Here is a 23,218-nt window from a genome sequence, read left to right as displayed (position 1 = left end):
CTCAGGCAGAGTGAGGAATTCTTTCAGCCCTAACCCTGTTCACTTCATTAGGATGCTTCCACTCCTCCAAACAAGGAAGTTCATTTCCTTTCCACCTCTCTTACTGCAGCATGTTAGAATCACCTGGGAACTTTACAAACGCCTGCCACCTGCACCCACCTCAAGAGCGTCTGACTTAACTGGGTGGGATGCAACCTGAGTGGTGGGATTTTAAAAGCTTCCCATTTGTTTCTAGTATGCAGTCAAGGTGAAGCCACATTGGTCTCAGCAAGGCCTGTGTACATGTGTACATCTTGTCTTAAGAGGCAGGACAGAGGGATGTCTGTGGGGAGGAGAAGGGGCGTGGCCTCTGTATTGGAGGGATAATCATCATACCTGAGTCAAACGAGCAAGACATCAGCTACAGAGACTGAGAAACCTCTGTCAAGGTTCTATTTGTTCTATGACGGCAAAAATTGCCAAATTTTCATCAAGGTACAAAATAAAAGCTAAAAGGAAACCGCTTTGACATTTTGGTGTAATCCTACTGTTGCTGACCCATCAATCCTAGAGGCATTGACCACCACAGGACCAGGTGATCTACACCCCTCCCTCCACCCCACCCATCCCTACATCTACCAGGAGGCAGGATTCTCTTCTGAGAATCTCTGGAAAGAATCAAAACCCACTGTAAGGTTTCAACACTTGCCTGGTTGATAGAGAAAGTCTTGGCTGTGTTAAACCTTGTAGAACCTTTAAGCAACATTAGAAACGGTGGTTCGTATAAACTGCAGCCTCCCAGGGACACCTCTCTCTTCGTGGATTTACTGGCCAAATCCAGGACTGCGGGACTCTGCGATGACCTGGAACGAGGGCAGAAGAGAAAGCTGATGCCAAACTCTGACGCATCCGGGAAGACGCATCGGCAGGAAGAACTTATTTCAAAAATACACATTCTTACTGTCATGGTTTCTGGGTAAACTTTCATCTCCTACCTGTACATTACATCTAGAGGAGGCACTCGGCTCATAGGGGACAAGGATGTGCTGTACCCACCCCTGCATTCCCTGAAAACTCCAGCAGAAGGGCTGGAGAAAGTTTTCTCCCTCCCTGCCTTTTTTTTTTTTTTTTTTGCTGAGGAAGATTCACCCTCAGCTAACATCTGTTGCCAATCCTCCTCTAATTTGTACATGGGTCACTACCACGGCATGGCTGCACAGAGTGGTGTAGGTCTATGCCTGGGAACCGAACCCAGGCCACTGAAGTGGAGTGTGCCAGACTAAACCACTAGGTAATGGGGCTGGCCCCTCTTTTTCTTTTTGAATAGCCAGGATTGTGGCAAAGCCAGAATACTATAGTTCTTTCTTTGGGATGGGTGTCATATAGAAATATGGAAATGAAATACACAGAGAGGAGAAACACAGGCACTTATGATCCTGAATGATGGTGAACATCAGGAGAGTGAGTTTCTGGAAGGATTTATCTTACTGCATTTGAGGAGGAAAGTCTCACAGGTACTCTGCTTTAATTTTATGATTGTTGTCCGAACCTTGATGGACAACAGGAGCCCACAAGCTCCTGACAGGCTGTCTGAGGTTCCTGACCAGTCCTGGGCCCTCCCTCTGCCCTGGGGAGAGTTTCATCTCTTATCTAAAAATGATCATTTTGTATAGAAAGAAAAGAACATTTAAACATTTGCACGCAAGCACCAGGCTCCACTCTCTCTGTGAAAGGTCACATTCGCCACTGTGGGCATTTGGTTTCCTGGCATCGCACCCGTTCGTGCAATTCCTTGGCCTCAAAATCCAGGAAGCACTGATTAAATCTAAGTGCATAATCTTGATTAAAATGAAATAAAATTTCAGGGTGAATATTTTCCAGGGCCATAATCCGAAAGTTAATTTTAATTAGACCTTTTCCAAGGTTATGTGCCAAAGCTGATCCTTTACAAAGGGAGGCTGGGCCCATGCGTTTCTGTTAGTTTGTTTTTAATGTCTGTATCTTGCCCAAGAGGGTGTTTGGCGAGGTGGTGGTACCAGAGCCGTGTGCAGCACAAGGTGAGGAATTCGACTCGGCTAACTGACCAATGATACGCCCTCCCTCGCAGCAGGCCGTTCTCACCGGCCACACACACAGAAAAGGGCACACACCTGTGGACGAAAACGTTGCTGATACAACCCTCAAAATGACTCCCGCCCAAACGCAGGGATTGCTGGGAACCTGAGAAGCCTTGTAGCCTTTGGTTATTTTTCAGAGGCTGGTCATCAATGAGAAGCCGGAGTCTGAAAGAGGAGGAAAGCAAAAAAAGAGTGAGACTGTTGGAATAAAGATTCTCGTCCTGTGGTCAACTTACTGTCTTTGACTCTGACTCGATTTCTTTTACCTAAAATAACTTGTTAAACTAGACTTATTTTTAAAGAGCATTTAACTTTTTTCACGTATTCCTTTTTGCACATAATATTTTTGTTAAAGTATTCTATATGTACAGAAAGTGCACATACGTTAAGTACGCAGCTGAATGAACTTTCGCAATGTGAACAGACCAACAACACCAGCACACAGATAAAGAAGCAGCGCGGACCAGCACCCCAGGAAGCCCGCCGGGCGCTCCCTGTCCATCTCTAGCCTTCCTCCCCCTCCAAGCATAACCACTACCTGAATTCTGATAGAATAGATTAATTTTGCCTGTTTTTGAATTTTGCATAAATGAAATCATAGAGATGAACTCTTTTACGTGTGACTTCTTGTGCTCAGCATTATGTTGTGAGGTTCATCCATGTTGTTGTACACAGTTGTGGCTGTTTCATTCTCATTGCTCCTGTTTCATTATCCCGTTTTGAATGTACCAGATTATTTATCCATGCAACCGATGAATGACTGATTTGTGTAATGAGGAAATTGATACAGAATGAGGAAGAAGGCCAAGTCTTACTAGTAAAATAGTGTCAGCATCAAGGACAAATATTTTACATAAATGATACTAGAAAATTCCATTAAACTAAATAAAGTAAAAATATTTAGAGCTCTGGCAGAAGTGCCAGTCCACTCACCCAGAGGTGTCGCTTATTACAGATACATAATGCAGTAAACCATCCATGTACGTCTGTGGGGATTTAAAAATTGGGCTGCTGCTATCTGTGGTGCTCAGTTCAATGTGCCCATCTTCCAGGGTGACCTGCAGGCTACTTGTCTGAAATCATCACAGAATATACCATTCAATGCAATTAATTTGCATTTAAGGATTATGAATGTATCAGTACGGAATTTATAATCAAAACTATGTATAAAACAGCCAGAATGATTTGACTTAAATGTTTTGACTTTGCTATTTTGATCCAAAGATTATTTTTGAATATTTTGACTCCATGTTTATGAATATAAAAATCTTATGCAAATTATTTCAACATTGGTGAATTTGTCAAAATTATTTTATGGACCTACATTCATAAACCAATTTAATCTCTCCATCAATTATATAAAACAGTTAAACCATTTCTAAGTTTGTCTACTTTCACTTTTATCTTGCTGAAGTTATTTTCATCAGGATCAATTCTTTCTGAATAAATTTTACAATGAAGCCTTGATTTATGAATTTTTTCACATATGCTTATAACAGTGACATCTTCTCTTCAGCCATTATGAATTTTTAATTTTCTGGTCATAATTTCTAGGAAGTTCAACTTTCCAGTGTCAAACTCTACGGATCTAAATTTTGGCAAGATGATTTGATTCTTTCTGTCAATTCTTAATAAAAAAAATAAGTGTAGTTTTAGCAGTTGTCATTTTAAGCTTATTGATTTTTTTCCACCAACTGCAATTTTTGCAGTTTTCAACAAGATGTGATTCTTCAGTGAGCTTTTTTAGTCTGAAACAATTTTTACAGTGTGTGCTTGCAACCATTGTTAGTTTCACTTGCTGCTGACTTTTTTCAGTTGGCAATATTTACTATGACCTAGGTAAAAGACTGCTAATTGATAAGTATTTCTTAGTTGCGGGAAATGTTCCTCAGGTAGTTTTAGGACTCCTGCATTGTCCAAGATTGAACTCATCTGTTGCTAAGCTAATTCTTCCATTTGCTTTTGACCATTTTGTATATGGTGTACTAAGTGTCCCTACGCTTGGCAGAGGAAACAAGTGTTGGGTGTCAAAAGAGCTAGGTCAAAACATCCTGTTTTGATGGAAAAATGATTCTCACAATCTAAATGTTAGCATGTACTTCTTCAGGGCTAGTTTTCAAAACAAGATGTCTAAAGGCTGATGAGCAAAGATGTCAAGAGAGGAGAGGCCTTTTAAAACAGCATATCTACAGAGTCAGTTACCATCCCTCCTTTCAACAAAGACTAGATGTCTGTTTGCTCGGCTATCCTTAAGAAAGAAATCCAAGAAGGACAGTGTTTTATTTCTTCTATTTTAAAATCCTTCTCGTTCCACAAGGAGATTTCAAAGTATTAGTTGACTTCTACGCCTACGTAACCACAGTAGCTAAATCTTAAGTTATAGACGGTACCTCCTTCTGAAGAGAATTTCCGTGGCTCTGTCACATATCAACAACGAGCAAAGGACCTTATTTTCTCCTATTCCCCAGATATAAATATTGCCCAACTAGCTGCTGCTGCTGCAAAAAGGAATCTGAGGAGCTTCTTTTGTGGAATCGAAAAGGAATAATGGAGACACATTCTGATTTTTTCTTAGATCTAAAACTTTAAGCTACATTATTACTTATAACAGTTCTAATTCATCTTAACTGATAAAATAGATTTAAAAAGAATGAAAATGCATCCATGAATATACACAAATTCAATTCTGTAAACTATAATGTACTTTCTAAGCCTGATTTCTTTTAGGACCTACCCCAGGATGGGGAATAGCTTCCATAGCGTTTACAGTGTGATGATAGATAAAATGCCCAACTAATTTACCTTCAAAATCTCTCTATTGTTTTTGACATCAACCTTTGAGTCAGGTTTAAATCTTGTTCAATATTCATGCAATATTTCGTACCCGTGTCTGATGATGTAATAATATGCCACCGGGTTGAAAGGTCTGAAATCCAAAGGAGGCCTGGAAGAGGCTGGGCAATGGGAAGTCCAAATTGGTGAAACTCATTTGTCCTCCCCTGGAGAATGAGGCAGAGCGCACGAGCTGAAATGCAAATATGGAATAAGTTACTGGCATTGTAATCATTTTATGGCTGAAATACAGGATCTTAACCTATGTCACTTCACCTGAGCTGATTCATGTGATTTATGTAGCCTCGGGAAGAAACAGAGTTTGCTTTTGTGCGTAGTAATTTACCAATCATCTGTAAGTTTTTATACGTATAGTTAGTATTCCTACTTTCCTGCGCATTTAATATGCAAACCTGAAAAGGTTCCGTACCTTGCAAGTATGTGGGGAATGTGTATGAGCCAGTTCCCCATAACACTGTGTGCTACCAGAAAAAAGTCAAAAGTTGATGTGTTAATGAACACCAAAGATGGGTTCGTTGGGGTGTACTCCCTTGCAAGGTTTTGAACTCTTCACTTACCTTCCAATCTTCTGAGCACTTTTTTGTTACTCCCACAGTATCATTCAACCTAACGACACCAGTAGTTTTCTTCAGATTTTTCATGCAGCCTCGGAAAGCCGGTGTAGAAATGTTAAACCTGATTTGGGAAACAAAAAAGGGAAGAGATGTACCATACCAGGCTTGCCTGAGAATTGGAGCTGAAACACTGCACTCTCTACTACTTCTCACTCATAAACAAGTACATATTTTATGGTTATCTGTTCTCATGGGATTTCTACAATGCTACTTATTTTGTGATGCTGGGAAAATCTATTTCCTTTCTGCCTGATTCTGCATTCTCAGCTTTAATGTTACAACAATAATGTTGACAGATGAATGGACAGTGTCCCCAAAAGATATAGAGACAAGGAAGATGTACAATATCTAGAATTCCCCCGCCTCCTCCTGGAGGTAGTGCATGCTGAATCAGAAGTATATTAACAAATCAATATCCTATAAATATTATATAAATATATATTAATAACTTAATAGATAAACAATTTGTTAGAGCCAGGAATGCTCTAGGAAACTTTTTGCTTTTTTCTGGTTCCCTTTTAAATTAGCCACTGTAAACTCAGAAGAAACAAACTGTTACTTTTTGGTTCTAGTCAATTATGAACGATGTGGCTTGTTATTTAGTCAATGCCAAGATGGAACAATGGAAAGCATTTTCTGGCCTCATATGCTGTGTCCACCACCTCCGAACTGTGCAACCTGGGCAAGGGGTCAGTGTGAGGATTAACCAAGGTAATGCACAGGAAGTGCTTGGAACCGTATGTGATAAGTGGTCGTGAACACTCAGGAGGTATTTCTGAGAGGCGAGATAGTGCTGCCCTAGAACTGTGGGCTTTGGAGTCAGGCTGCCTAGGATCAAGTCTTGCCCCTTTTGCCTGAGCAGGCGACTTAACTTCTCTGTGCCTCTGTTTTCTCATTTATTCAATGGGACTATGTTTTTGTTTTTGTTTTTGTTTTTTTGTGAGGAAGATTGGTCCTGATGTGTTGCCAGTCTTCCTGTTTGGGTGTGAGGAAGATTGTTGCTAACATCTGTGCCAATCTTCCTCTACTTTATGTGGGACGCTGCCACAGTGTGGCTTGACGAGCGGTGCAAGGTCCACACGCGGGATCCGAACCCCCAAACCCGGGCCACTGAAGCAGAGCACGCGGAACTCTCACCACTTGGCCACAGGGCCGGCCCCAAAGCATTCATTTTTATTCAATTCATTATAAACGGTTGAGCTACATGTAATATGCATAAAATTAAATTTCATTAAGAGGAAAAGGAAGAAAGGAACCACTGGCATTGCAGCACGAGCTTAATTATTTTACAAACATGGCTTTTCGCCTCAGAAGAGGAGGACAGTTCACATTAACTCCTGGAGCTTGTCTATTTCCACCTACATTTAGATCCATCCTCTCTTGGATTTCAACATGTTTTAGACTCATCAACATCGCCTGATGTCCTTCTTTCCATGAAGAACAGGTCGAAGGAAGAAGGAGATGGCAGGAAAGAAAGGCGGCTGACAGACAAGGAGCACCTATTTTGTGGAATGCTATTACTCCATCCTCACAGAAACCTTCCGAGGGAGATATTTTCTTACCTGACATTTACTGAGCACTCCCCTGGCCGGGCCTGTGCTGACTCCTCCCTCGGACTCCTCACAGCGCTGAGAGGCGGGCAGGTACTATGCCCATGTGACAGAAGGAGCAAGGATGCCTGGGAGCTTGGGTAACTGCCCTAAGGTCACGCAGCAGGAAAGCAGCCACACTGGGATCTGAGTGGTCAGTGTGTCACACAGCTGGTGTGACTCCAAGCCCTTGCTCCTTATGCTCACAGTTTGTGGACCCACAGCGCTGGGAATGGTCCTCACTCCCTCCTACAGAACAGTTACCTACAGCAGAGACGTTAAAATGGAAGATTTATTTCCACTACTCCTCAGGGCGTTCTTGTTACTCTGGCTCATCTGAGTGCCTAGAGTTCCACGTTTACTCCAGGATGCGGGGGACGAACACACTTGCTAGAGGGAGGTGACTGTGTAGGGGTGTCAGCTGTGGTATTGAGTTAGTACCGTAAGGTATGTATGCATTCCGTGGGCAGTCCATTCACAAAGCTTAGCTGGGTCCAAGCCCACTATAGGCAGATTTCAGAAAGCCGCAAGAGCAAAATGTAATCCTAAACTCTGTTGGGTAACTTAGTCAATGTTCAATGGATCCTTGACTGATTTTCACTTTTCAAATTATTTTCATGTTAATGCTTTATTATTATACTCTGCGACACAATGGTGTAGGTCCTCGGGAAAAATTTGTTGGTTTGAGACCCTCTGGCATTCTCAGGGATGACTTTCTCTTCTCGTGGGAAGCAGATGGGATTAACAGATTGTGACTTCTGACTACAATCCTAAACAAGTCACTCCAAAATCTGGATCCCCTTTCCCAGAAGATACACTGCAGTGAGAAGGAAGAAAACAGAACACCCACTACATCTCTTGGTCAGAGCTACTTTACTTAGTGATGACACTAGTTTGTTTCACTCCACATTAGTTTAAGAACAAACTGTCTATAAGGGCCTTCCATTTATGCCGGGGATCAGAGCATCTTGCTTCTTTGAAAGAATTGCTAGTCCGCCCCCAGAAGCTCAGCCATGGGTTACCAGTAGAACTCTTCTTCCCACCTCACCCTCGCAGTGACCCACGTCAGAGGGGGTTTCATGACTCCCTGGACCATCAAAGATGTTACCAGAGGGATAAGACAGGGCCAGAAACAGTGGAATATTGCTTAGGATTTTCCTTGAGAGGGAATAAAAGGCCAGTGAAATCTTTTGACTGGCTTCAACCCCCTGGATTTTCCATATTCTTGTGATTTTAATCAAAAATCAAAGTGTGAACTTGCCCCGAAAAAGGAAGCAGTCCCTTGTTTGGAAGACCCTAAGACAGATTACTAGGAAAATTCCATATGTATATCTATATGTATATGCATGACTATACCCGTATATGTGTTTCTTTAATGGATAGAGATGAAAAGGTGAAAAAAGGGTGAGTGCTGACTTAACCCAAGGTCACATCACTCTTTGATGGCTGAGCCAGAACTAGACCATTTTTTCTGATTCTCACTCACTACCTTTTCTAGTAGACCTTGCTTGACTTGCACCCACATCGCTGTCTGGGGGCCTTCTGCTCACACCACACAGAAGCAAACCACTGATCAATGGTTTCTGTATTGCCTCTGAGAATTCCTCACTGCTCTGGGCGAGTCCACCTGCCCCATAACCTCAATGACCACCTATACCCAAGCTTTATTCACCCCTTCTTCAGCCTGGACTTCTCTCCAGAGGTCCAGGCCTTGGTTCAACCCCTTCTGGGCATCTCCACTGGCTGTCTCTCAGGCTTCTGGAACTCAGCCTGTCTCAGATCGACCTCATCACCCTGCTCCTCCGCTAGCGCTCTCCATCTGCCCAAGTGCCAGATCAGAAACCAGGTGTTGTTCTGGAGCTCTTTTCTCCGTTACTCCCCAAACCCAAGCAACCATGCAGTACTGCCCATTTGCTGTCCTAAATATATTGGGAATCCACTCCCTCCTCTTTAGCTGCACTACCATTTCCCTGGTCAGGCCACCCTCATCTCTTACCTCTGTTAATATGCTCATGTTCCAACCACTCTACCTGCCTTGGCCCTTCTCCCTCTTAATCCAATCTTTGCTTTGCACCAGAGTGAGCTACTGAAAACCCAAATTTGATCATGACTTTTCTCTACTGAAGTCCCCCCTGTGGCTCCTTACTGTGACCTTCAAGATCTCTGTGTTTTAGTCCCTGCTTCCCATACCAGCCCACGTGTTATCCCTGGCCTGCTTCACGATGTCCTTTAGTTCTTTGAAAGTTCACACTTTCTCTAGCTCTTTGCTCTTCACATATGTTGACTGCTAGCATCTTTCAGATCTAGCCAGAGACCACTTTCCTGATACCCTCAACTGGATCAGATTCCCTCTCTGGCCCCCAACACCCAAGCCTCTTCTCTCATGGCACGCCTCACATTCATGCTGTCTGCCATCCCCTAGACTTGAGGCTCTGCCCTGTTCATCACTGTCTTCCCAACACTCACCACATTGCCTGAGGTCCTAGACGCTCAACGAATACTTGTGCAATGAACAAATAAACGAGGACCCCAGATGTGCAGAGTAGTGCTGACTACCTTAAGTTACTCTATTTTATTACATTTAATTGAATAAAATCAAGATTATTGACCACTGATAACTAGCTATCCATGGTTCAATTGCTATTTAATATTGATTATATTAAATATTAACATCACCTCTTTGGCTCTCAATTTCTTCATCTGTAAAATTCAGAAGTTACATACCATGATCTACAAGGTCCTTTCCAGTTGAAAGAATTTAAGGAGTAAAGACATTCACTCTCAAACTCTATTAAAATGCTAAGCTTTCTCACTTGCATTTTTGCATTTTTCTCACTGACAACTTTAAAACAAAGATTAGTGCCTCCTTACTAAGGATGGACGGATGCTCAAATGTATAAGGATTCTAGAAGAGAGAATACTTGTGCACGACATCTTATAAAGCACATCTAGTACTCTTTCCAACTGATTGACAAATTAGGAAAAAAGCTAAGTCAGATCTCATATAAAAGTAATCAAAAACAAACATTCTGGGAGCACTCTTAGCTTAGTCATGAGGCTGTACTAACCCTTCCAGGGTCTCTTCTTTCCCTATATCATCATCAGCTATCTAAAAGCCTTTGGGAGGACTCAAATATTAACAAATGTAAAAGTTTTTTTAAGTGCATTCTTGAAGTGTTTTTTTTCTCATTCAGATTAAGTTTTACTTCTTTTCAAATTAATTTAATTCATTCATGTATTCATTAATCTGAGAAACAGTTATGCACCTGTTCCATGTTTGATAACACATAAGGGGGCAGGTAATACAGATGTGCCTTACATTCTAGGAGATGCTTCCTGGAGGCAGCAGCCCCAGCTTTCAGTGCCCTGTGCTGCTCCTCGGGCCATGGGACTGCCTGTGCTCTCCAATACTGCCTTTAAGGACCCCAGGGCCACAACCTCCATTCTAAATGGCACATTGTCAACATGAACTATATTCCTGGTGGTTATTCTCCTCCCAAGAATAACAATGGGGGAGGCACACAGTTCCCCCATCTCACCCCCTCTTTCAAATGACCAGTCCCATTATCCAGTATTTATAGCCTGTTTTACCCTGTTGGCTAACACTGTTAATACTGAGAAGTTAACTTTTTGTGCTTGTTGTTGGAATTAAAAAAAGTAAACTCATCAGTAGCAATCATAAGCACTAAGAGAGTCCTCTGCTTCTGTTTTTTTTTTTTAAAATCATGTCTTCTTACCTTTCCCTGATTGAAATTGGAATTCCTCCCAGATAATATGTGCTGAAATCAAATATTTCACCATTAATTTTAATGTCTTCACGAGCCACGCTTATCCTCATAAGTTTTTGGGCTTTTCCAATTCTGATCTGAATCTGAGATAAATGAGAGCTGAATCAGCAAGCAAAGGGAAACAAAAAAATCCTATTCACAGCGGTTCAGAGCTATTACGATCTGACTTCCTTCAGATTCAGTTATATAAACGGTAGGAAGACTCTGAGCAGTAGCACTTTTGGATAACATATAATATTAAAACATTTTAATAGAAATGTTTATATTCAAAATTAATCATGTTTTACATATGTTATTTATATGTTGTATATTTCACGTCCAGATGTTCAAATTTTAAAAGGATGTGTCCCTCAGTTAATAACTGTAAGTTCATTTGATAAGAGAAAAGTGTTTTGGGCGCTGACTTAATTTTAAAGGACTAAGAACATTTAGCAATCCAAGTAAACAGACTCAAAGGATGTACCGAGTGATCTTTCCCGTCGTTTATGATGACTCTAATTCCTTTTTCTTCCGGTGATTCTGAATTCAGCTTGTATCGCACTAGGAGACTGCCATCTTCTATATCTAGAGATATGAAGTGATCCTGGAGCACGGAAACAATGTAGATTACTAGAAGACCCGACTGAAGAAGAGCTAGAGTCTGGAACTCAAGTCACTCTCAAGTCACAGACTGCTCTCAGCTTCAGCTGCCTCCTTTGTTAAAAGGACAACAGAACTGTAATACCCAACTCCTGGGATGGGTGTGATGGTTAAATATGCTAAGTCATGTTAAACATAATGCACAGTGGTTGGCACACAGGAAGGACACAATAAATGCTAGCTAGTATCATGATTTTGTTTCATACCATCCATAACCAGCATGCAAAAATGGAAACCGAAAAGATACAGATCATTAATATCATCTGAAAATATGACTGCGACCTTTTGGACAGAGGTACAATCTTACTTAAACCCCAGACATTTCCCACCATCTGTTTTCTGACTTATTCCTGGGTCTCGGCCTCATCTGCCGGCTCATCCCCCTTGACCTTCCTTTAAGTGCGGAGGGCCCCTCGGAGGTCCCACAAAGGACCTCTTCTTCCTACCACTCTCTTTGCCTCGCAATCACAGTCACTCTGTGGCTTTGGTTCAGGTATGAGCCCAGGAAGCCCCAATGTGTTTCTATAGCCTAGATCTGTCTTTTCAGGGCCAGGTCTACCTTATTTTCATTGCTTGCAGGACTCACAGATACCTCAAATTCAGGATACCTCAAACAGAACCTAGGATCGACATGCCTCCCACCTGCCCAGCCAGTCTCAGCCCTTCACACTGTTTTCTCCTCTTTCTCTCTCACCACTAATCACCGTGCTGAGGCAGCCACAAACCTAACTAGGAGTCATTCTTGATCCTTCCCTCTCTCTCCCAACCAACCAAGTCTTGTCAATTCCACCATTTCTTAACTCCCTCTCCATTTCATGCCACCTAGTCTCAGCCACAACTTCTTCAGCAGGACTGCGTGGCAATAGTCGCTGTCTTCCCCATGTCCACTCTCTCCCCTCTCGAATCCTGCAGCCTGAGCAGTCTTTTGAAAATGCTAGTGTGAGCATATTACTCTTCTTTGCTCTTAGGATAAAGCTCTAATTCCCTAGCAGATGCTGTGAGGTCCTGACCACACCTGCAGCTTTGTTTCTCGATGCTGCTCCCTCTGGCTCTCTGTGCCCCAGGCACGTGGGCCACCATTGTGTCCCTAAGTGCTCCCTGCCTTCCCTCCTCCCTCCCCTGGGCCTTCTTCATGCCTCCCTTGTGTCCCGCCACCCCCCCCCGCCCTTGCCATGGATCATCCTCTGCCCTCTCTCCTTCAATGCTGTCTTCTGCTTGTCCTCAAGGTCTCAGATTAGGCATCCTTTGCTCAAGAAACTCTCTTCTGTTATGCATCCTCATTCCACCGCAAATTTTTCCTCTCCATCACTCATTGCCATTGTGATGAATTAATGAACCAATTAATGAGCATAACTTTGTTTAATATGTCTTCTCTTCTAGAATACCAGGTCCTTGAGCGCAGGAGCCTTGTCTATCTTGGTTGTTACTGCATCCCCATCATGGTGTAAGGCACATTTCCCTAGTGGAAAGATAAGCTGAGGAATTTCTCATGTAGGGCCTGAAGCTTTGCTCTTATACCATCATTCTCTAGTGACAAGAAGCCCTCTCTTTGAAGACTACTGCCAGAGTCCTTTTCTAAAAGGAAAATCAGTCCTTATTTGCATCCTAAACCTTGCCCTTGGGAGCCAGTTAGGTTCTTTTTACTATAAACAACAGAAAAACTTCGACTCACTGAGGGCAGTGAGCCTTCCAAATTAACAACAGCACATTAGGTCATTTTCTCTTATCTGGTTATTGATGGCATTTTGTAAGTTTTCTTTTAATCTAAGTAGTATTTCTGGTCCTTAGACTCCAAGACCTTCAAAATGTATACAAAGAAGACCTTGTTTTGGAAAACAACTGCCTTGCCCTGAAGATGCAGTGTGACTCCTCAGCTCTATGCATTTTCAGGCAGGTTGGGACCTTCCCAAACATCAGAACTGATTCAGCCCTGGAATCACCTGGAGGGTCCAGACCAATGCCAGAGAGGTGAGCTGGACCAGGTCTGTGTCCCCACCCTGCAGGTAGAAGGGTCTGGTGAAATCCCAAGCTCCTCATCAATCCCATGTTCTCAGACAGAGATGTCATTTCTCCAGAAATGTTTCCTGTGGAGCCACTACAGAAGGGACTTTTCTCATGGGCAGTCAACTCCAGGCCCGTCTACTGGCAGATGGCACTGATGATCACTTGCAGACTGTCACTTTGGATTTTTCTAAACCAGTAGACTTAAGAATGGCCTCTAGGAACCTCAGCTGCTTGAAAACAGAGAAGCTTCCATTTGGGAAGTCAAGGGTCAGTTGATAAAGAGGCAATCTGGCCCAGCCTGGCAAGAGTGGGACCAAGATGCAAACAGCAGGAATTCAAAGTCTAGCTCTCAGGGATCCCAGGAAATCTTCACATGTTTTTAGGCAGAATAAGATTATTAGGCAAAGAGTAGTTTTCAATGAATAACACTGACAGTGAGAATAGAATGGGAAAAGGGGAGATTTCTCCCACATTTTGGTGGCATGTTCTCAAAGTCCTGATTACACAGGAATTCCTGAGTCCACAGCCAAAGACAGCAGAACTGGGCCAAGAGAAAGGATGTAGGTAACATTCACACATTGTTTTTCAGATCTAGTTGGTTGCTTATACTAACCTAGTTACCTCAAAATTGCTCAATTGAATAGACATATTTGGTAGTATTTGGATGTTTGTTATACATTACCTGGTTTTCTGCAAAGAACAGCAAACCTCTATCCACAGTGGTCTGAATTGTCTGTACAAAGATTGGTAAAGGAGCATTTGGTTGAGTTGGAATTCGAGCATAGCCTGTACCTTCAAAATAATTTTTGTCTGACTCTTCCTTTCTCCTGTCAACATCAATTATTATAAGTTAGAACACAGCAGCAAAGGACCATCACGCGAGTGTGCTTATTAATATGAGACGCTGCTATCTGAAAAAGAGAGCAAAGTATATGCAGTCTAGCTGTCATGATTTTGTTAAAGAAGAGGAAACACCTTTAAAATGTTAAAACAGCTAGCTATTTCTCCTTGTACTCTGTGATAATCAAACCCTAGCTCAAAAAAGAGAAGAGTCAAGAGTTCTTTCTGGAAATATCTACTTAGGAAGATATGACCTATCAGCTGAAGGTTTTGAAACATAAGAAATTGTTAACTTGAAATATAATTTTATTCTGAGCAATAAATAGTCTGTCCTATATAAGAACATTCTAAATCCTTTCAACTATAGGGAAGGTCGGGAGCTCAAGGCAGCAATTTTCAAATAGGTCCAGGTGTCAGAGTACCCAGAAAGTCTTGGTGTACTCTGCGGACCACTATTTCTTTTTTTTTTTAAAACTTACAGTAAATTTTATATAATTTTGTGCCTAAATCAGGTACCATCTAATACTGAATATTTTGTGGTAGGAGGCACAAAAAATTTAAGAAAGACTTGTTTTTGTAAAAATTGAGAAAACTCTATTTATCAATCTGACATTTTATATAAATGAGGAAAAGACTGCCATTATTAGATTTTAGAGGTGGACTAGCAGTGTTGCATGCAAGCATAATCTAGGAACTACTGGCCCAAAGCTACCAGTGACATCAACAGCATCTCACTAGCCCATGCCTTTATTATATGTAATATAACTGCAAGTTACCAACATCACAGCTACAGAGACACTAGTTTCTGGTTTTATTACCTTCTGCAAGGCTCCACCTCAGTTGTGTTGAGATTGAAGGTCTTTTTGAAGTTGTACAAGCTCAGAACATTTTCATTGAGGTCATCTAATTCAATACAACCTTTGTACGGAGGGAATCTCAGTCTACTAGGAAGCTGAAAAAACAAAAACCTTCCAGTAAGTGAATGAAGGACAATAATCAGGTTGACCAAGAAACAGTACAGTTGTATCACCTTGAACTGTCAATAAAGCACAGGGGTTAAGAATGTGGACCCTGGAGCCAGATGCCCTTGCTTTGCTATTTCCTAGTTGTATGATCTCGGGTAAGTTATTCAACCTCTCTGTGTCAGTTTCCTCATCTGTGAAATGGGGATGATAATGATGCTTATTTAAATTAACGTACTTAAGCTGAGATCATTACACATAGGAAGTACTCAGTTAGACTTAGCTATTGTCACTGGATATGCTTTAAAAATATATAGTTAAAACCATTTTATATACAATTGATAATTAAAATAGAGATGTGAGGTCATTATACCAAATAAAAATTTAAATATTTTCACTCAGTGAAATAATATTTACACTTACTCTAAAATCAGGTGGGTAACCTCCAACATAAAATACAGCATTTTCAGGATCCAAATTGAGAAGTGTGTTGCTGTTTCCACTATCCATGTCATGGGGTTGAGTTGCTTCTGGTTTACTGGATGTGGCTTTTTTGGTGTAATTAAGCCTTGCAAACTGATAAATTCTGTTTAAAAGTAAATTAGATAATAAAGTTATATGAAAAACGTATGCAAAAGTGGAAGAAATCAAAGTCAAGGTACTAAAAATGGGGTTTACCAACACATACAACGGAAGTTTGGTGAGTGTAGGTCAGATTAACACAAAGCAGTAGTCTATCAGACTTGTACCTCTGAAATTTCACCCGGTCCATAACTGATTCTTGAGTTTCACTCTCGGTCAAGATCTGGTCCACTTGGAGTTCAGCCTCACGCTCTCCCAGGTTGTAGACACATGTGAGCTGGCCATCTACAACTGCCATGCCGATGTAGTCCCTGGAGGCCTGGAGACACAAAGGCCACCTCAGAGCACTCTGCACACTATATTCTCTCAACTTCCCATCCCAAGCGAGTGCATTTCAAATACTAATGGGTCTTATTCAATAAGCCTTCTGCAGGCAGAATAAATGAGGTGCCTCCTTGCATAGCATAATACAGACAGAACACTTAATAATGGCTGAGCTGTTTTTGCTCATGGTAAAGTACACTCATTTATTCACTTGCCCATTCACTTAATATTTGCCAAGCAGCTGCCATAAAGATGAACCAGATATGGACTCAGGTCTCCATTAGGTTTTAGTCTGGTAGGGGAGATAAGCATTTTTGTCCTCCTCATACCATATAACATTCTCTTAACATTTTGTGTCTGCCTCTGTTATAATACCCAGCACCCTATATCCTCACTGTCAGCTATGTATGTGTCTCTCTTCCATGTTAGAATGTGAGCAACTTGAGATCAAAACAAATGTTTTAGAAGTGTGGTAAAATACACAGAAAATTTACCATTTTAGTAATTTTTAAGTATACAACAAGTACATTCAAGAAATAAATTTTGTTTATCATAAATATAGGGTGTAGCACCTAGTAGGTATACGGTATATGTTTGTTGAAGGAACAATGTAATGTGCATTTTTGTCATAGCACAAAGCAAAAAGTCATGTCATAAAAAAGCTACAAATAAAGTACCAACACCTTGAAGCATGAGTGATTAATGATAGTATTGATTTAGGAATGTCCACTAGTAACAACCAACCATTTCCTAATTGGCCAGAATTTTTGAGAACCGTATTTCAGACATTTCTTTTCCAACCATTGTATCCTAACCCACTCAGTGATTACCTTTTCCTCTGACATTTGTCAAAGAAATGTATTTTAAGAGAGGGATTAAAAGCTAAAACGAACCATTCAAAATGCCTGTAACAGTAGTGGTTTAAAGAATTTAGAATTATAAAGAGATGAGGCAACCAGATTTCTTATTTATTAGGCAGGAGAGGCTTCATTTCGCTCCAGTCCTCATCCACAATAGTCCCCACCCCACAGACTTGAGGAATGGTCTGCGGCTGGGTGTTCTGAGGAAGAGGACACAGTCACAATTCTGTGAGGAAAAACTACTGTTGACTTCCATGAAGCCTTGAGATTGCTGCCCTGGTTGTGTGGGGAGAGGTATTGATCTTTAACCCCAGGTGTGTTTGTGCTCACGTGTACACACACGTGTGCCCACATGCTGGGCCCACAGGGCAAGGCTTCCAGATCTGCCAGCACCCAACAATCTGTGATTGACAAGAGGCCCCCTGTGGTGCCATCAGAGGTGGTGGAGTTTGTTGATGTGTTGGTGGGCTTTCCTCCTGCTGTGCCAATGACAGTGACACAGTTGTGTCACGTCTCAAAACCATATTCTGTTTTAAAAACAAGAAAAATCTCAAAAAAATACTTACATCTTTCTTCCCGAGGTACATTACAAACATATTATTAGTTCCCCCATTTTCTCTTGAGTCAGGTCGTTGAAGAAACAAAGAAAGAGATGTGTATCCTTTCAAATCTTCCAGGTCATTTGGCAGCCGGACTTCAACGCCAGATTTACCATTGAACCTCATGGGGACAGCAACCTGTGAGGGATAAGATTGACTGTGTTAACCACGCTACAATGAGGAAAGCAGGTGTCATCAAGTGGTAGCTTGTGACCTGTAGCTACTCCTTTCAACTCTCTATCAGCCTTTCCCAAGCTGTTACGATAAGGAATAAAGGACTGTGAGTGTCTCCTAGACCTGGATTATAAACTCATGAAACTGCTTTAGGAGCTGGGTAATAAAGCTTTCATGTTCTTTCTGTTTATCAGCCAGGGGTCTTTGAGAAGTGCACTTAATTCTCTGTGCCAGAAATAATAATCATTATTAGAATAATAATTCCAACCCTAGAAGGTTTTTGTGCAGATGAGTTAATATGGACGGAAGCAGTTAGCATGATGGCTGGCATACAGCAGATATATAATACAGCAGTCCCCCCTTGTCTGTGGGGGATACGTTCCAAGACCCCCAGTGGATGCCTGAAACCATAGATAGTACCTAACTCTGTATATACTATGTATTTTCCTATACGTACATACCTGTGGTAAAGTTCAATTTATAAATTAGGCACTGTAAGAGATTAACAACAATAACTAGTAATAAAATAGAGCAATTATAACAATATACCATAATAAAACCTATGTGAATGTGGTCTCTCTCTCTCAAAATATCTTATTGTACCATGCTCACCCTTCTTCTTGTGAAGATGTGAGATGATATGATGCTCACACGAGGAGATGGAGTGAGGGGAATGACGTGGCATTGAGACGGAGTGTTAGGCTAATACAGACCTACCAATGACACATGAGAAGGAGGATCACCTGCTTCCGGACTGTGGGTGACCATGGGTAACTGAAACCACGGATAACGGGGGACAACTGTACATGAAAAGTATTTTTTTAAAGGAACTTCCTAGGAACCACTAACATTCTACATGTTATGGTTGCATTTATTACAAGCATTCAGTACTAAAAATGAGTGCATCAAGGCTCTTGAAAATGATGCTTCTTAAAATCTGTGATGGACAATTTTTTTTCTCTAATCTGCCGTGGACCAAATCTTTTGTAAAATATATTAAAAATTAAATTACTAGGAGAATGAAATAAAGAAGGTATGCAAAGTACATGCCCACTGATCCCTTGCTTGGATGTTAAGGCGATTCAAACTATTAAAAGTTTTTAAACATTTACTCTCAATTTTATACGTATATATAATGGACCAGTAACAAAAGTTCTCTGACTAGAGCTGGACTGTGGACCAGCCTGGGTAGCTCTGCATTAAAACACAGACAATAAATATTCTCTAGCAATCTGAAGAATAACACTCCTGGAATGATACTTACACCCACTCTACACATGATCCATCAAGTATTTTAATATTTCTGGAGGACCTTGTATATGGAAGGCATCACCTTTGGGGGCTGAGCGATGCCTGAGGTATAATCCCTCTAGGTGCTCATAACTGAGCTCCCTTGCCTGGACTTAACAAGCTCATTTTATGCCTCTCTCTCCTGGCTTCTGCCCTCCAGTCTACCCAACCACATCCTGAGTCTTTCCTGGCATGCTCTTCTGTCACCTGGGAAACTCCTACGCATTCTTTTTAATTTAGAAAATATTTCATAAATCCAAAAAACGGATGGAGAATATACCTGTATATGTATCAACTTCTTAATTAAGTAATTAAACATTACTGATATAACTGAAGCCCCTTGCCAATGCCAGCTTGTCTCGGTTCCCCTCTCTCCCTTCTCAGGGGTCACCACTATCCTGGATTTGGATTCCCAGACATAGTGCCATGCATGTTTTAATATTTTTACTAAACACGAATTTATCTATAACCAGTAACTAGTCTTACTTTTCACGTTTTAAATATTTTTATACAAATGGTATCTATTTGCACACATCCTTCTATGACTTGCTTTCTTCGCCTCACTCCGTTTTCAGATTTATCCATGTGGATAAACGTAGTCCCAGCTCACTCACGTTTACTGTCGTATGGTCTTTCATCGTGTAAATTTATCATAATTTTATCCATTGCCTGCTGATGGACATTTGGCTTTCTTCCAACTATTTTTTGTGACTATCAGCTGTGTTGCATTGAACGTTCTTACGCATGTCCTGTAGTGCTCTTCTGAGCCTCTCCAGGTAGAAATGGGTGTTTCCAAGACCTGCATAACGCATCTTTCTCCAGCTTCTCAGCCGCATGCAGCAGCTAGTGAGCAAGCCGAGCCCAGGTCTATGGCTTACTAATCTCTGTGTCCTCAGCACCCAGGAAAGTGCCACACAAGCCAGGTGCTCACAGGTGCTTGCTTACTGTTTTTTATTTTATTACTTTCCACTGACAAGGTACTGTTATCCAGGAACTGTTTTACATTAGCTCATTTAATCCTAACAATCTCATGAGGTCCATACTGTTATTTACCCTGTTCTACAGACAAAGAAACAGACACAGAGAGGTGAAGAGGCTGGTCCAAGGTCTCACAGCGCCTAGGTGACAGTGCTAGGATCGAAACCAAGGCAGTCTGGCTTGGTTAACCGGCTCTTAACCGCTGTGCCATCCTACACTTCAAATTCTGTTGGATAAATTAGTGAATAAACATAGAAGGGAAAAAGCTAGAAACTTTGCTTTTTATAAAGTGTGTATGGGTGTGAAAAGGGCAGTGTCATCCAAACTGTGCCTTATGTTCTTTGTTTTCCTGTTAAAGCTTTTATGCTGGGAGTATTTCTCTTTCCTAGAAGAAAGGGCAGACTTTGAGGCTCAAAAGAAGTAATATCAAGACTAGAAATCAACCCCAGTGCATCTAGGGCAGTGATATTTGGACTTAGCTTTCCAACCCTTTATTTCCAAATATCTCACAGAGGGGTGGCTGAAAAATGCAAGATATTTCATTAGTATTATTTTAGGGCAAAAAAATTGTGAGAGAGAAGTGTCAGGAATTCAAGTTAACAATCTCAGGATAAAATGGGAAAGGCTGGTGAATCAGTGTTCTGCCAATGGAAAATTGCTGTAATGCCATGTTCCGAATATTGCCCATGCTGGTAGGAACCATTCCTCCATCCTCAATAAAGGTGGATTCTACAACTTTCACATTACAATAAGAAAGTAGGTCCTGTGCCGTATCATATCAGCACATTCTGATTATGGAACCCTTAACTTGAACTTGCAAAAATGCTTTAGCAACTGGAGCCTGGAAGAGAACCCTTCTTCCTGCCTGAATAAACTCAGTGGAAAGGAAGCTGCTTCAGGTCTCTGACATACCAGAACATTCAGGGGATGAAGGTGATGCACACTTTTGAAGGATGACAAACTTTCATATTTCAAGCAACCAAAGAATTAGGGCAAGAAAGACAACCAATTCTTGAGTAAATAAAGAAGCCTTTCCCTTCTTGATGAATGTGGTAACATATCAAAGAATGAGCCTTGGTGCCTGGCAATGGGGGGACACACCCACCTTGTTTGCAGCATCTCGGGCCTGCTGAATTAGCTCTCGTATGCGGTCCACGTTGTCAGAGATGTTGCCCAGTGGCAACAGCTGTTGGTTGATACTTTCAATCTTGCTCAAAAGATCAGGTAGTTTGTTGGTTAATTTCTTCACTGTTGGTGAGATGACAAAACAGAAATTTATAATTGTTAGTTGAGAAAAGGTTAAATATAGTTGTTCTAATTGATAGTACTTGTCAAGTGGTATGTTCGAGGCCCAAAGGTTGGACAGAATGAGTCAGAATCAGGTAATATGTTTTCTAAATGGGCCACAAATTTTATTCTGCAATCTAGATATCAAATCATCTTTCTTGTCCACTATAGAAAAAAATACATCTGTTTTTTGATCCTTAACATCAATCATATTTCAGTACCTCATGATTCGGGGACCTATACCCCTATTCTATAAAAGGGAAAATCAACAGCAATGTTAACACATTAAAAAAAAATCCTACCTGGTCCTTCTCTTTGAATATGTGATCCCTCATACTCTTTGAATATATTATTTGAAGCTGTTTTTTAATGTTTTAATTTCTAAGATCAGACTATCAGGGAACAAGTTAAATTGATCCAAGCATGTAACAATGGAGGAAACAGCTAATATGTCCTAGCCAAAGAACGCCCGATACCTGAGTTATCTGCATCCCCGAGAGCCTTGTTGAAGTCTTCACTCTGAGTGCTCCCATAGGTATCCTTAATTCTTTCCACATCTGTCTGAATGGGGGTGAGCCCATCTAGAACCTCATTAGTGATGTCATTGGCATTTCTGACTATGCTCTTTGCACTATTGATCATACCATCGATGTCACCTAATGCACACATAAATAGAGAGGTGTAAGTATCTTAAATGTATGACAAAAGAAGCCACGTACAATAAGTTAGGGTGATGCTGACCTCTCTGTATCCCACGAAGATCATCGCGGATGGTAGTAATATTGGTGTCTATCAGCCCTTTCTGAACTGTCATAATTTTCAGAGTTTGCTGTAGGTTGTTGAGAGCTGGACTGATTTCTAAAATAAAAGAAAGCATCAAGAGGCAATTACCCTGTGGATTTTGATCCTCCATTGGTATTGGTGGCCCCTGAAGTAGCCAGGGTCTGGAAAGCACTGAGCAGGCCTACATCTTAGGGGTCATCCCAGAGATGTCCACTACATGTGTCTAGACCCACAGCTCCAGGGTCCTCCGGTTACAGAGGCCAGGAGCATATTAGAATCTATGGTACAAGGCTCCTTACAAATGCACATGAAAAAAAGGAGAGGCTTAAAACTTAGGGAGGGCTTAACTTCTACTCTGCTCACGGCAAAAGTCTCTGCTTAGTGAGGGAATGTATCTACCTGGTTCACTGCTGGGTCCTAGTGCATGGTGCCGGGACTGGCACTAGTCAGGGCTCAATATTAGTACATATTTATTGAATGAATGAATGAACAAATGAGTAATGCAGAAAGGATGCCTCTTCAGTCAGAGTGTAAGAAAGGCGAGTTGCTGAGAGAGTGTCATCCAAGCAAACACCCACAGAGTAGGCATTGCTGGTTTCTGCTCATCGCCAAACTGATGGTTTAAGGAAATTCAGTGAAAGGAACGGAGGTTACAGACACTCCTAGCTGATAATATTGCCACTTTGGGGTCACGGAAAATGACCAACGAGTGCTTTAAGACCATACTGATGATATATGGCTTAAATTATTATTCTAAGACTGGTGTAAATAACAACATAGACAAATGCTGTGTGATCTTTCTTAGATGTGGAATCTAAAAAACTAAAGAAAACAACAAAAAAACCCCAAGCTCATAGATACAGAGAACAGATTGGTGGTTGTCAGAGGCAGAGGGTGGAGGCTGGGAAAAACAGGTGAAGGGGGTCAAAAGGTAAAACAAACAAAAAAATAAAGCT

At 41.3% G+C, this 23,218-nt stretch overlaps 1 protein-coding gene across 4 annotated transcripts in view; it reads right to left on the bottom strand.

The window, feature by feature from the left end:
* LAMA3 (laminin subunit alpha 3) overlaps positions 1–23,218 on the bottom strand; it is a 258,466-nt gene that overhangs the window by 18,722 nt on the left and 216,526 nt on the right. For all 4 annotated transcript variants that reach the window (XM_070629807.1, XM_070629808.1, XM_070629809.1 and 1 more), the window contains 15 exons: positions 22,221–22,337; positions 21,956–22,135; positions 21,298–21,440; positions 17,718–17,888; positions 16,135–16,286; positions 15,809–15,971; positions 15,242–15,375; positions 14,266–14,410; positions 11,404–11,523; positions 10,890–11,023; positions 5,507–5,624; positions 4,981–5,121; positions 3,030–3,169; positions 2,130–2,261; positions 689–842 (listed from right to left, as the gene is read on the bottom strand). In XM_070629807.1, coding sequence (XP_070485908.1) covers positions 689–842; positions 2,130–2,261; positions 3,030–3,169; positions 4,981–5,121; positions 5,507–5,624; positions 10,890–11,023; positions 11,404–11,523; positions 14,266–14,410; positions 15,242–15,375; positions 15,809–15,971; positions 16,135–16,286; positions 17,718–17,888; positions 21,298–21,440; positions 21,956–22,135; positions 22,221–22,337 — 2,144 coding nt within the window. The remainder of the gene's footprint in view (positions 1–688; positions 843–2,129; positions 2,262–3,029; positions 3,170–4,980; positions 5,122–5,506; positions 5,625–10,889; positions 11,024–11,403; positions 11,524–14,265; positions 14,411–15,241; positions 15,376–15,808; positions 15,972–16,134; positions 16,287–17,717; positions 17,889–21,297; positions 21,441–21,955; positions 22,136–22,220; positions 22,338–23,218) is intronic.

Source organism: Equus przewalskii, chromosome 7, assembly GCF_037783145.1.
Source record: "Equus przewalskii isolate Varuska chromosome 7, EquPr2, whole genome shotgun sequence".
NCBI classification, from domain to species: Eukaryota; Metazoa; Chordata; class Mammalia; order Perissodactyla; family Equidae; genus Equus; species Equus przewalskii.
This window is presented reverse-complemented; position numbering and strand designations above follow the sequence as displayed.